This window comes from Anopheles funestus, chromosome X, assembly GCF_943734845.2.
Source record: "Anopheles funestus chromosome X, idAnoFuneDA-416_04, whole genome shotgun sequence".
Taxonomy (NCBI): domain Eukaryota; kingdom Metazoa; phylum Arthropoda; class Insecta; order Diptera; family Culicidae; genus Anopheles; species Anopheles funestus.
The window spans coordinates 1,030,243-1,045,147 of NC_064597.1; the positions used below are offsets into that span (position 1 = coordinate 1,030,243).

Consider the following 14,905-nt stretch of genomic DNA (forward strand, 5'->3'; position numbering starts at 1 on the left):
GAGAGAGAGAGAGAGAGAGAGAGAGCGAGAAGGAGAAAATACAACAACAACAACGTGGAGGAAATACCCTTGTGCTTTAGCCGCACACGTAGGAAAGGTTTTGGGTGGTGGGCGTTGCAATGCAACCCCAATCTGAATGCACCGCGCGATCGACACGACCGTTTATTGATTATTATGTGTTACGGAATGCTTCGGAATTTAAACCATAGCGTATGGGCAGTGCAGCAGCAGAACACAACGGTAGAAGCGAGATTACGCAACACATACACATAGCACGCGGAAACTACGCGCCCTCGTGTGCTCAAGGGTTTCCCTACCTTGTAGCAGCGGTAGTGAAGCGAACCGAACGACAGAAATTCCATCACTTTGGCGATCGCTTCCGTACCCAAGGTCACCTATGTTTGTGCATATTGTTGTGTGTGTGTGTGTGCGTATTGTTTTCCCTTCGCAGCAGTCAACTTTTTGCAAGAACAAAAAAAGGGGCCACAAGTTAACACGAAGGTCTGGATGGACGGATGGGCGTGGGTTAATTTTTTTATATGCATTTGCATTTCCTTCCTACATTGGCTGTTCTTGGGGTGCGAGCCACTCGGGATTGAATTTCTGTTGTCGTTATTGCGACGGTAAAGGGAAAGTGCAGCCTAAAGCACCGGTAGAAGAAGTTAATGTGCAGCTAAAAGCTGTGAAGCTGTGAAAAATGATTTTCGTACCATAACCTTGAAGAGTCTTGTGTCATTGTCATGACGTGCCAGAAGCCGTCTTCAACAGTAAAGATGTGCTTTAAAGTGAGGTTTCTTGAGCTTCACTTCTAAGAAGCTGGTACAAAAATGAAACTCTTATTTCATTTTTTCCTTGTCAAACAACAGCTACCCTTTTTAGAACATTAGAACATGAACACCTCTTAAAGTGTTGAACCTTTCCTTACTGGTCACCGTCCTCTGCCATGTACCGTAATGAATTCTCAGAAGGATGGAAACATGAAAAGAAAGCTGGTATTTAAAAAAAAAATATACATCCGAAACCCTCTCGCTAGATCACCCCGGAACGCTTCCGTGACTGCGATCACTATACGTAACGTAAATGGGCCAAAATTTGAATCGAATTGCATGCCGACACACCGGCAACAGAACGGAAGCAGCGATCCACAAGCAAAAGCGGCATCGGCGCTTAGCCAACCGCTTCCGAAAGGGCGCACCAATTTCCCAATCCCTCTATAGAAAGAAAAAAGAAGGAAGAGTGCTCAATAAAGAGAGACAGAAAGAAAGAGAGAGAGAGAGAGAGAGAGAGAGAGAGAGAAAGATCCTAAAACCCTAAGAGCAAACCGACTCATCTCTAGTCGTGCGTGAAAATCCCCATACCTGAGTGTGTTGCCTTATTTGCTTCGTTTTTCATTCAGGGTTTTCTTTAGTTTTTTTTTTTTTGCAAATCCAATACGGTGCCGAAGACCACGACGAAATTGGGTTTCGGTCTTTTCGGTTGGAAAACGCCCGCTTTCCTTCGTTCGTTTTTGCTCACGCATCACCGGCTAGTGCTCAATTAAAATAATGAACGAAAGAATGACGGCAACAAAACTGAAGTCGTCTACATCTGTACACACAACACACCGGTGTACAACACATCACCAGACATGGAAACCCACTCCTGGAACGTCTAACGAAATTGACGTTTTTCCGAAGGCAAATACCGTAGCAGGCTTGATTGCATCAATCATCTCGGTAAGCTTAAATTTGGCTACATTTCTTCTGATTTCCATTTTAGAGTTACGTCCAGATCGGAATTCGATTGGTCAAAGTAATAAAAATGAAAATAAAAAAAGCCCCTCCTCGAGTGAACCATTTTCATTCGTGGTGCTTAAATCATATCTGGGTGGTGAGTGAAAAATAAAGGGTGATTAGTAACTGTGTCACCTTGAGATGAGGATGAGGAAGGCAACACGGCCGATGATGATGGTGACGATTAGCAGCAAACAACTACCGTCACCCCGTTTGCTCGATAAAGAACTTGTTTGCGTTGATTAATTTCTGGTGATTTCTTACATGCCACGCTGCCATGAAAGGGACAGGGAAGGAGCAAACGAGATCAAGCTGATCCAAGATCCGCTCGGTACGCTTCGAAGTTGTACCGAGATCGTCCAAGATCATCTGGTAACGATAGTCGTAGATACCTTCCTCCGCACCACCTTCCAAGACGTGCGCGTTTACCTTTCGTGGGTGACCTACGACACCCACCAGCAAACGTGGAATGCCGTCTTTGCCCATTCTACACATCGAAAAACCGATTAACGGTGCGTCTTCGGTGCAGGGTGCTGAATGATAAGAGCGGATCACCAACGAGGACAGGAATCCGGTTTTGGGGGTGATACTCGTGAGGCTCAAGGTTAGGCGAAGAAGTGTAGCAACGTAGCTACACCCGGTTCCGGATGATGGGATGGAAAGGAAGGCAAACTTTACGTTGCAATCGCGCGTTTCCGCGTACCGAAAGCGAAAGCAAGGCCACACGGTGGCCGCAAAACACATTTCCATACTCACCTGCCATTTATTGCATGGGGGCGATTGGGGGAGTACGCAATCAAATGAGTGCAGTGTAGCGTCAATTACGGCATGCCTATTACTACTATTAGCACTACCGCTGTTACTACTTAGCCGGGGCGTCACTTGCCGATGGACGAGCCATGAGAAGAAAACGTGAAATTTTTTGCGGAATTCTTGGTGGATCAAGGTAAAGGAGCTTCTTATCTTACCGTACTCTAGTAGAACTGTAATGGTTTTATTGTTTTCTTTACTTTTTAAAGGGTTTTGAAACTGCAATTGTATTCCATCGTTTCGAATCCCTCAATGAGTTTTCTGGAACCTTCCACAATCAACACCAAGGTCGTCTTGAAATTGAAATCTTAACAAAGAAATGTAAGTGATCTTAGGATAGCTACTTTAGGTGTGTCCAGGCATAAGATTTGAGTACTTGTTAATAAGAGGACAGATGACAGATGTCAAATATTGAAGACTTAAGTTTTTGACACTCAACACAGGAAAGGTCAGACTCAATCTACAATTTATGGTACCAACGACTGAATATAATTAAATACAAAGCAACGTACGAATGTTCAGGATTCTGGAAACTGGATTCTTGTAATACTATGGATAAGGTCTAACCGATTACTGGAGGAAACAGCAAAAGTATTAGAAGACGCTTTATAAATGTCATAATTTATTGATTGACAACCGAAATCAGTTTGTATGGGACGAACATCCAGAGACGCTTCTAGAACTCGCCTCCCTGACGTACCATCTTATTCTTCCCATACCCTTTAATGTTCGCACGTTGTTCGCCGACATTCTACCAACCAGGAACTTCACAAAAAATGCACCAAAACTCCTTTTACTTTCTCGCACACCGGTACGCCGGAGCGCTTGCACATTAATTTCGGTACGGTTGGGTGGGTGGGTGTCACAAATCGCTCCCATTGCATTCACATGCACCACGCACGGTGCCGATGCATTCCGGTGCCAGTGCAAATGCTTAAAAAAAACCCCTTCAGGCAACCGTAGCAAAAACCGGGGGAAAGGGGTAATGGGCGAAACTAAAAGTGAAAACCGAAAAGAACGGACCAGATAATTTGATGCATGATGCAGGCAGCGCAACCGAACAGGCAGACAGAACCGCGTGCAGCGCGTTGCATTAAATAAAGCCATTCGTCGTACCCATTACCTCACCTCTTCCTGGATTTTACCTCACATTTCTTGACACTTCATTGCATCGTTGTCGTCTTTTTTTTTTGGGCTGGACTTGTGGACGTCCCCTTCGTTTCTCATTACTGTGCGCAAGCGACTGCAAAGCGGGCTGTGTTTGCACCGGCTGCTGTCGCGTGTCGCCACCACCCACAACATCCAATTGACAGTATGTAAGCTTCCCCTGTTAGCCGTACACCGGGCCGAATCTTAAAAGGTGAGGTCCAGCTTCTGGGTAACAGCGGATAGCTGTCTTTTCGTAGCTTTCAAATTCTTGCGAATTCTTTTCCTGCTTCGCGTTGCGGTTTTCCGCTCTCTGGAGTTTGGAGTAATCTACGGTCCGATCATCGCGCGATCAGTGCGCGGTGTAACGTAAGCACCACCCCATGCAGGCCTCCGAAACTTCTACCCTGAACTACGTACAGTACGCAGGGAACTGAATGGTATAGGAGCAGCACAATGATCGAATGCAAAACCCTTCCCGAAAAAGATCTTACCGCGCGTATCGTGCGCTTCTCGCTCAGCCTCCGCTACTACCAAAGCCGTCTGCGTCAGAAAAGACTCTACCAATGGCACCTGCAACTTCTGGTGACTGAGGGCATCCAATTCCATAATTTTAAAACCAAAGCGCCTAATAATGCGGGGGCAGGCGTGGCAGTGGTATTGAACTATTTTTCCGCTTTCCTGACTTATCTCCCTCACCCCCAACCCCCACCACCACCACACAAAAAGCGTTTCTTTCGCCTTCCTCCTTTAACTCTTCTATCCTCTCTCTATCTCTCTGTCGCTTTTTCTCTCGTGTGCTCTCTATCTTCCCATTTCTTGGACGAAAAACGATCGAACCTTTGCAGAAAGCACATGGCGCAACGAAACCCGTGAACGGTACAATACCTGGGTAGAGTCGACTGTGCAAAACCAATACACTATCGATCGCTTCCTCACAACACCACCCGCACCATACGTTGGTTGGCATCAAGATTAAGGAGTAATGGTAGGCCAGGGTCCAAGAGTTTCCCGCTCTTGGGCAGCCATCGGGGAAGTGTGTGTGTGTGTTGGATGAACCACAGAACGATGGTTGTGGTGCAGTAAGAGAAAGAAGAAATAAACTGGAGGGCTTGAAGGAAAAAATAATGGGGAGGTACGTTTCAGACGAACGCGTTTTGGTTTAGACGAGCGCCCTACCCCACTTGTACGTACCACGCACCGTGCGGTTCGATGTCTGTTCTGCGCTCTCTCTCGCCTTTCGGAATCGCCCGAACCGGACCGGGTCGACTATAAAACGCTGTCCCGACGCATTGTTGAGGCACAGTCCGCAAACAGTCCTAGAGTCCTACACTCCTAGGAGGTTTCAGCACTCAAAAATACTAGCTAAAGCGACGAGTTGCAGTTTTGCACAAAACTAACCCCAAATACAAAGCTACCCTTACCAAGTGAACACCCAGCCGGAAGTGAAGAAACAGTGTGTGCGAGTGTGTGTGTGTGCAAGGACGAGAATTTATCTGTGTACACGTGTGTGTGGAAAGTGTTTTTTGTTCTTTCTTTTGTGAGCATAATAAAAGCACATCATAATGAAGGCATTCGTAAGTAACCAAAGAGTGTAACCGTGTATCCGCTCCAGGAAGGGTGATGTTCGTACAATGCTTGTGACAACCGGCCAAACAACACCAATCAACCTTACGAAGCACTTCCTGTTGCGGAACATATATACACGCACCCACATACACAAATATATACATCATTCATACAACATTCAAACAGTCGGCGTATTTGAGCTCGGTGGTTTGTGCATTGCTTACCGTCTTTCCTTCAATTTTGCTCTTCTTGTCGCAGGTGCTGGGATCTGCCGTACTGCTGTTGGCTTCGGCCACGGCTTCCGCCATCTACCCCGGTGTGGCGCTGTCGTCGCAGTACCAAGCGCATGACGGTATCGGAGGCTACTCGTATGGTTACGCCGAACCGAACTCGCAGAAGCACGAAACGAAGGATGCGCACGGTATTACGCACGGTGGCTACTCGTACGTCGATGCGAACGGACATGTCCAGAGCGTGAAGTACACTGCTGATCCGATCCACGGCTTCCAGGTATCTGGTACAAACCTGCCGAAGGGTCCGGCACCGCATGCCGTCGCGGTACCAGCCTGGAACGCGTACGCTTACGCTCCGGTCGTGCTCGGCCACAACGGTGCACCGATCGAGACGCCGGAAGTGCAGGCCGCCAAGGCAGCACACTTTGCCGCACATGCCGCCGCTAAGGCACGTCTGCACAAGCGCTCCCTGTGGTCGTATGCTCCTGCCGCACCGGTCGTGCTCGGACACAACGGTGTTCCGCTCGATACGCCCGAAGTAGCCCACGCCAAGGCGGAACATGCTGCCGCACATGCGAAGGCACTCGGCTATGGTCACGCGCACGCTGGCCCGATCCCTGACACGCCGGAAGTCGCACACGCTAAGGCTGCCCATGCTGCCGCCCATGTTGCGGCCCGCGCCAACCATCATGCTGTTGCTCCGGTAACCGTTGCCCACACGCACGCCGTCCACGCCGCACACTACCCGCAGCACATCCCGATCATCAAGAACGGTGTGCCGGTGGAAACGCCGGAAGTGCAGCACGCCAAGGCCGCACACTTTGCCGCCGTCGCCAAGGCCCAGGGTTATGCCCCGGCCCATGCACACTCGTACTACCCGCAGCACATCCCGGTCATCCACAATGGTGTGCCGGTAGAGACGCCAGAGGTGCAGCACGCTAAGGCCGCACACTATGCCGCTGTGGCGGAGGCAAGCGCACGCGCCGGTTCCGGTGCCTGGGCTCCGGCTGGACATGAGGATGACGGTAGCTACGATGGACGATGGGACAACCACTACTAAGCGTGTTTAATCGCTTTGCGGTCGCAAACAACAAAAAACCATACTGTATATGCTAACCTAAAAATACTCGAACCAAATACTCGAACCCTGCCAAACTCCCGCTCTCTATTTCCAACAACCTGTGGCGCACTCCTGTGAGGAATGCTCGCAGTTCTTCCAGTATTACTCAAACAGCCGTCCCCGTCCCATCCTTCAATCGTTCCCTGGCTAGGCGTAGCTTTCTGCGAATATCCCGAAAGTCTTCCTCCCATTTTGTTGGGACTACTGTTGTTGGGACTAACGCCATCTCATCCACCCAGCAAAGGCACAACGATGCATACCCGTTGAAAGGAAAAACAGAAACGAACGAAAAGAGCTAGTAAATTTTGAGTGCAACACGTATAACGACACTATCCGCCAACATCTTACAAGGATTGTCTCACCTTCGAACGCTGCTGCGTACCGGACGAAGGATGGAGTTTTCCGCGTATGTACGGAATAGCCATACTCCTGCAAAGAAGGTAAAAAACAAAACACGGGAAGCTACTATCAACCCCGAAAGGGTTGGGCGTTGGAACATCGATCAATTCGGGGACGACGGAACGACCTGCACCAACAGCTGCCAGATATCATTCAGCGAGCCCGTTCCGGCTCCTTTCAGAACAACCAAGCAAAACCCAAGTAAAGGAAACACCGTACACCGTCCAAGCCCGGAACGTCGTGCGAAGCTGCAGTGTCGTCACCGTGGTGGCGCTCAACAAACCATCTTGTGCAACAGCGCGTCCCAACCTTACACTAACATAAGCGATGTGCCAGCAGGTGGATGTTATTTCCAAATCTGCAAACAGGAGGAACAGCAGTCAGCTAAATCAAGCGACCACCTGCCAACCACGACCATCAACAAGGTGACCAAGACCATCGGGATAGCGTAACGTATCAACTGCAACATACATGGAAAATGTATAAAAAAAATGTAACAAAAAAAGCCAACAAGATGTTCAAGCGTGAACATGGCGTGAGCCGGGTGCATGTATAATAATGTCTTCACCAGCACTCGGCTCCCGTGCCCCCTATTACCCCTTCTTTATTATCAATCTTTCTTTACTACCTATGTTTTCTTTTTATTTGCTCGAACTTCCTTTGCGTTACGAACTTGATCAATAAAGAAATAAAAAAAAACATTACCGATTTGCTATATTAAATGAATCAAATGGAGAAGGTTGTCGTGTGACTTGATTTGCTTGACTAGACGCTATACTATCCGGTGCCTGTGGCGTTACCCGCCATTACCACATCATGACATAAGTCAATAGAAGCGATTAAGTGAGGGGTTGTGAGCGGGGTAGGGGGGTGGGAATTGGTAGTGGAGCGAACTCCAGTGCTTGCTCACTGCACCGGTTTTCTTGATGCGATGTTTGATTGAGTGCCCTATTTCCTGTTGCATGGAGTACACGTAATTGGTATGTGTAGTCTATAGTGTGCACCAAGAGTAGTTGAGCAAATGAGGAATGGAGACAAGTGCATAAGTTTTGGAGGGTGGCAGGATATAGTTTCATTTCCAAATACGTGGGAGTATACCTTTTGGGGCGTGAATTTTCCCATTCTTAAAGATATTCTTTAGGTCACTCTCAGGTTATATCTGGTGAGTTCTCTAAGTGAAGCATCCAGAAAGACGTTCCAAAGATGCTTTCTCGTGAGAGATTTTTTTCACCAAAAACCCCTAATAAAACCAGACTGAAACAGATCATCAAGGTAGTTCAAGTTCTCCAATATGCAATGTGTTGTTACTTGCTGTGGTTCATATCGTTTCGCTAAAACTCTCTTCCGGTCATACGTACGACATGACATCGCCACCCGGAACATAACTCCTCTCCTAATTCTCCATCACTCACATTCTTTCTTTTGAACCTTACCGAGAGGGGAAGGTTTGTCTGCAGTTGACATAACTTCTTCTTCCGCTTGAGACACCGGACTGATATCATGCTGCTTCGCACACAGTGTACTATGCATACGTTTTCCCGTGTTTTTTTGCTGTCGCCTTCTTTTCCACCGTAACTCGCTTAGGTAAGGCAACACACAAAAAAACAAACTCCCCACTCCTCTTCCTCCTACTCCTCCTTCCTCCTACTCCTCCTCCTCTTCCTCCTCCTTCTCTTCCTCTTCCTCCTCCTCTTCCCCAACAAAACAAGAGAAAAGTGAAATTCGATATCATTCTAATAAATTGTCCAACTCTCGGAGCGACAACTCCTGTACCCTGATAACGGTGACAGGCCGGTACCGCGACCCACCCCGCTCTGGGTTCCAGTTTTCACATATGCATAGCATACGTAGGTACACTGTTCGTAGCATGTTCTAACTAGCTAATTTTGGTGCGGGCACACGCACACAATGGGTTGGCTTTGCGGCTTTAATCGGTTTCCGTTTGCCGATGACACTGACAGAGATACGGTCCGGGTAACGGGTATCGGGTCAAGATGGACGGTACGGTCGTCCGGGTTTCTCATTGTTCGGTGGTCAGATGGTCAGCTGGATCGACTGGAACGAGCTCTTAATCATGGCTCAAAACCGTCATCGTCAGCGTACTTCGTGTATGCGTGGGTTTTTTTGTGAAGGAGGGGTGTGGGGGCTTTTATATGTGGGTTCGAATCGAGCTTCCAGTGAGTGCCGCTTTGTTAACGTACGAGTCCCCATTTTGTGCAGTACTGCCGGAACACGTACAGCAAGGAAAGGCTGCTGCTAGGTGCACGGATGGTAAACTCAATTTTGCCAATCGTTCGTACCGCTTTTGTGAGCGCGTTGGTAATGCTGTCAGTTAAGATGTGTGATGCGTGTTGCCTACCATACCAGGCGCATTAAGCGTTTACGAGCAGTCAAAGGGTTTGTGTGTGTATGACGACGAAAGCTTTCACAGCCAGCCAATCGGTTTTATATGCACAAGAGACCGGACGCGTGACCGTTTCATCGCTGCATCCGTATTGCTCCGTAACAGCTCGATAGAGCTTCACAATCTAATCAAACCGCACACACACGCCCTCGCTCGTGAGCTGGTGGTTAAAAATAGATTCCTGCTCGCTCGCTTTGCAGCTTAACGCAATTCAACAGTGTGAAGTGCTGCCTCGTCTCCATGCATTTGAAATGCAAGCCAGCGAACTAACACGCGACAGTCACGTCAGTGCAGCAGGACAAATTACTTGCATGCTGCCGTTACTACTGCTTCCGGTCCGGACCGGAACTTTGTTTTTTTCTTTTTGGTATGGTTTGCTTCCATCGGTTCCATGCCGACAGCGTGCAACAGCGTGCAACACCAATGCATCGAAACGTTCGGCCAACTCTGAATGCCATTGTTTCGGGACCATTAAGTGAGACACACATGCACACACCCGCACTTAGCAGAACTCATCGTTCTTGGCCAGGTGTTGCTTTCGAATGAAGACTGACAGCAGGATGGATTGATCGGTATAATCACTGTCAACAGGGGAAAACAGTACGAAAGCCATACCGGCAGTTCCGGGCATGAAGGAAGCAAAACTGGGCACAGATTGGTATGAATGTAAATTGTCCAACACACCGACGTACCATTCCATTCCGGTGCCATTCGCCTGGGCGTATTAAGACCTGGGTCACTGGTCTGGCTTGGTAATGGAAATGGACTGGAAAATGTACCCAAGGGAGATAGCTTCGTACAGCAATGATGTGGAGTCGATGTCTTTAGATGGAACATATGAGTTCTGGGTGGATATGTTCCATCTGACCTACTGATTGATGACTGTGATTATGGAATCTTTGCATACCTTTATCTTCCTTCTCGGCGAAAAAGGTGTGTTTAGAATAAAACATAATCATATTTTTAGAGGCATCTCTGGTTAAGGAATTGCACTAGAGATTTAACTCAATTCTCAAGAGTGATTTCTTGTTCTATTGGGTACGAAAGTTGAAAGAAAGTATATATATTGCTTAAAGTTTATTTTTTAAACAATTATTAGTCGTGAAAAACTTTGTACTTCTTGGTGAAGTATTTATGTTCTTATCCGTACCTTCTTATTCGGTAAGAGACGAATGCATTTTAAGTGTTCAGTTAGTTCTATTATAAACTCGTCTGTTTTTAAGGATCAATTCTCATCACCACGTAGTTCGGTGCCCTGCCCTCAGATGTCTGTATGTCAGCATGTCTGTACAGATGTCTCCGATGTTTCCATAAATATTCCAATCTCCTTAGGCTTTCTTTTTCAAAGTAATTTAGCAAAATTTATAAATGTGATATATTTTAATGCGAATTTGTTGCAATAAGTTTCTTTTCACTCAAATAATGCTTTAAATTAAAAAAAGAATACAAAATCAGAAAAAAATTTCAAAACAATTTTCCACTCGAAAATTTCATAAGGCTTACCCCTTACGATTTTTTTGGGAAATTTTGCAAAAAAATTAAAATTGTTTTATTTTAATGCCAATTGGTTGCAATGAGTTTCTTTTCACTCAAATAATGTTTTAAACAAAAAAAAAGTGAAAAATAATAAAAAAAATCAAAAATTAAAAAAAAATGAAAATTTACTAAGGCTCATTTTTGCACCAACTTTTGCCTATAACTCGGTCGGTATCCAACAGATCGCCAATCTTTAATCTGTGGTCGATAGATGGCACCAATGGCTACATTTTCTTTTTGGAAGGCCATGCCCTCAGATGTCTGTGCCAGAAGTTATTCGAGGAACCAAGTTCCTTACCCTGTTTGAGAAAATGTAAAATTTTCTTCATTTTCGCACCAAATTTTGCCTATAACTCGGTCGGTATCCAACGGATCGCCAATCTTTAACCTGTGGTCGATAGATGGCATTAATGGCTACTTTTTCTTCTTGGACGGCCATGCCCGCAGATGTCTGTGCCAGAAGTTATTCGAGGAACCAAGTTCCTTACCCTGTTCGAGAAAATGTAAAATTTTCCTCATTTTTAAGCAATGTAGCAAAATTTTTAAATGTGATATATTTTAATGGAAATTTGTTGCAATAAGTTTCTTTTCACTTAAATAGTGCTTTAAATTAAAAAAAGAATACAAAATCAGAAAAAAATTTTCAAAAAATTTTCAACTCGAAAATTTCATAAGGCTTACCCCTTACGATTTTTTTGGGAAATTTTGCAAAAAAAATAAAATTGATTTATTTTAATGCCAATTGGTTGCAATGAGTTTCTTTTCACTCTAGTAATGTTTCAAATAAAAAAAAAAGTGAAAAATAATAAAAAAAATCAAAAATTTCAAAAAACTGAAAATTTACTAAGGCTCATTTTTGCACCAACTTTTGCCTATAACTCGATCTGTATCTAACGGATCGCCAATCTTTAACCTGTGGTCGATAGATGGCATTAATGGCCACATTTTCTTCTTGGACGGCCATGCCCTCAGATGTCTGTGCCAGAAGTTATTCGAGGAAGCAAGTTCCTTACCCTGTTTGAGAAAATGTAAAATTTTCTTCATTTTCGCACCAACTTTTGCCTATAACTCGGTCGGTATCCAACGGATCGCCAATCTTTAACCTGTGGTCGATAGATGGCATTAATGGCTACATTTTCTTCTTGGACGGCCATGCCCTCAGATGTCTGTGCCAGAAGTTATTCGAGGAAGCAAGTTCCTTACCCTGTTCGAGAAAATGTAAAATTTTCCTCATTTTTAAGCAATGTAGCAAAATTTTTAAATGTGATATATTTTAATGGAAATTTGTTGCAATAAGTTTCTTTTCACTTAAATAGTGCTTTAAATTAAAAAAAGAATACAAAATCAGAAAAAAAATTTCAAAAAATTTTCAACTCGAAAATTTCATAAGGCTTACCCCTTACGATTTTTTTGGGAAATTTTGCAAAAAAAATAAAATTGATTTATTTTAATGCCAATTGGTTGCAATGAGTTTCTTTTCAGTCTAGTAATGTTTCAAATAAAAAAAAAAGTGAAAAATAATAAAAAAATCAAAAATTTCAAAAAAATTAAAATTTACTAAGGCTCATTTTTGCACCAACTTTTGCCTATAACTCGATCTATATCTAACGGATCGTCAATCTTTAACCTGTGGTCGATAGATGGCATTAATGGCTACATTTTCTTCTTGGACGGCCATGCCCTCAGATGTCTGTGCCAGAAGTTATTCGAGGAAGCAAGTTCCTTACCCTGTTTGAGAAAATGTAAAATTTTCTTCATTTTCGCACCAAATTTTGCCTATAACTCGGTCGGTATCCAACGGATCGCCAATCTTTAACCTGTGGTCGATAGATGGCATTAATGGCTACTTTTTCTTCTTGGACGGCCATGCCCGCAGATGTCTGTGCCAGAAGTTATTCGAGGAACCAAGTTCCTTACCCTGTTCGAGAAAATGTAAAATTTTCCTCATTTTTAAGCAATGTAGCAAAATTTTTAAATGTGATATATTTTAATGGAAATTTGTTGCAATAAGTTTCTTTTCACTTAAATAGTGCTTTAAATTAAAAAAAGAATACAAAATCAGAAAAAAATTTTCAAAAAATTTTCAACTCGAAAATTTCATAAGGCTTACCCCTTACGATTTTTTTGGGAAATTTTGCAAAAAAAATGAAATTGATTTATTTTAATGCCAATTGGTTGCAATGAGTTTCTTTTCACTCTAGTAATGTTTCAAATAAAAAAAAAAGTGAAAAATAATAAAATAAATCAAAAATTTCAAAAAAATGAAAATTTACTAAGGCTCATTTTTGCACCAACTTTTGCCTATAACTCGATCTATATCTAACGGATCGCCAATTTTTAACCTGTGGTCGATAGATGACATTAATGGCTACATTTTCTTCTTGGACGGCCATGCCCTCAGATGTCGGTGCCAGAAGTTATTCGAGGAAGCAAGTTCCTTACCCTGTTTGAGAAAATGTAAAATTTTCTTCATTTTCGCACCAACTTTTGCCTATAACTCGGTCGGTATCCAACGGATCGCCAATCTTTAACCTGTGGTCGATAGATGGCATTAATGGCTACATTTTCTTCTTGGACGGCCATGCCCTCAGATGTCTGTGCCAGAAGTTATTCGAGGAACTAAGTTCCTTACCCTGTTCGAGAAAATGTAAAATTTTCCTCATTTTTAAGCAATGTAGCAAAATTTTTAAATGTGACATATTTTAATGGAAATTTGTTGCAATAAGTTTCTTTTCACTTAAATAGTGCTTTAAATTAAAAAAAGAATACAAAATCAGAAAAAAAATTTCAAAAAATTTTCAACTCGAAAATTTCATAAGGCTTACCCCTTACGATTTTTTTGGGAAATTTTGCAAAAAAAATGAAATTGATTTATTTTAATGCCAATTGGTTGCAATGAGTTTCTTTTCACTCTAGTAATGTTTCAAATAAAAAAAAAGTGAAAAATAATAAAATAAATCAAAAATTTCAAAAAAATGAAAATTTACTAAGGCTCATTTTTGCACCAACCTTTGCCTATAACTCGATCTATATCTAACGGATCGCCAATCTTTAACCTGTGGTCGATAGATGGCATTAATGGCTACATTTTCTTCTTGGACGGCCATGCCCTCAGATGTCTGTGCCAGAAGTTATTCGAGGAAGCAAGTTCCTTACCCTGTTTGAGAAAATGTAAAATTTTCTTCATTTTCGCACCAACTTTTGCCTATAACTCGGTCGGTATCCAACGGATCGCCAATCTTTAACCTGTGGTCGATAGATGGCATTAATGGCTACATTTTCTTCTTGGACGGCCATGCCCTCAGATGTCTGTGCCAGAAGTTATTCGAGGAACCAAGTTCCTTACCCTGTTCGAGAAAATGTAAAATTTTCCTCATTTTTAAGCAATGTAGCAAAATTTTTAAATGTGATATATTTTAATGGAAATTTGTTGCAATAAGTTTCTTTTCACTTAAATAGTGCTTTAAATTAAAAAAAAAATACAAAATCAGAAAAAAATTTTCAAAAAATTTTCAAGTCGAAAATTTCATAAGGCTTACCCCTTACGATTTTTTTGGGAAATTTTGCAAAAAAAATAAAATTGAATTATTTTAATGCCAATGGGTTGCAATGAGTTTCTTTTCACTCTAGTAATGTTTCAAATAAAAAAAATGTGAAAAATAATAAAAAAATCAAAAATTTCAAAAAAATGAAAATTTACTAAGGCTCATTTTTGCACCAACTTTTGCCTATAACTCGATCTGTATCTAACGGATCGCCAATCTTTAACCTGTGGTCGATAGATGGCATTAATGGCTACATTTTCTTCTTGGACGGCCATGCCCTCAGATGTCTGTGCCAGAAGTTATTCGAGGAAGCAAGTTCCTTACCCTGTTTGAGAAAATGTAAAATTTTCTTCATTTTCGCACCAAATTTT

General features: G+C 43.3%; 1 protein-coding gene and 1 long non-coding RNA gene across 2 annotated transcripts in view; one reads left to right on the plus strand and one right to left on the minus strand.

Moving 5' to 3' along the window:
- The window catches only part of LOC125765943 (uncharacterized), a 34,051-nt gene extending 19,595 nt beyond the window's left edge, over nt 1–14,456 (minus strand). The window contains exon 1 of the long non-coding RNA XR_007418638.1: nt 13,332–14,456. This is a non-coding gene — a long non-coding RNA (uncharacterized LOC125765943). The remainder of the gene's footprint in view (nt 1–13,331) is intronic.
- Nucleotides 5,008–7,780, plus strand: LOC125765832 (cuticle protein). Its single transcript, XM_049431326.1, has 2 exons — nt 5,008–5,305; nt 5,556–7,780. Exons 1-2 carry the CDS (start codon nt 5,294–5,296, stop codon nt 6,588–6,590), a joined length of 1,047 nt encoding a protein of 348 aa, XP_049287283.1. The 5' UTR covers nt 5,008–5,293; the 3' UTR covers nt 6,591–7,780.
- Nucleotides 14,457–14,905: the final 449 nt, after the last annotated feature.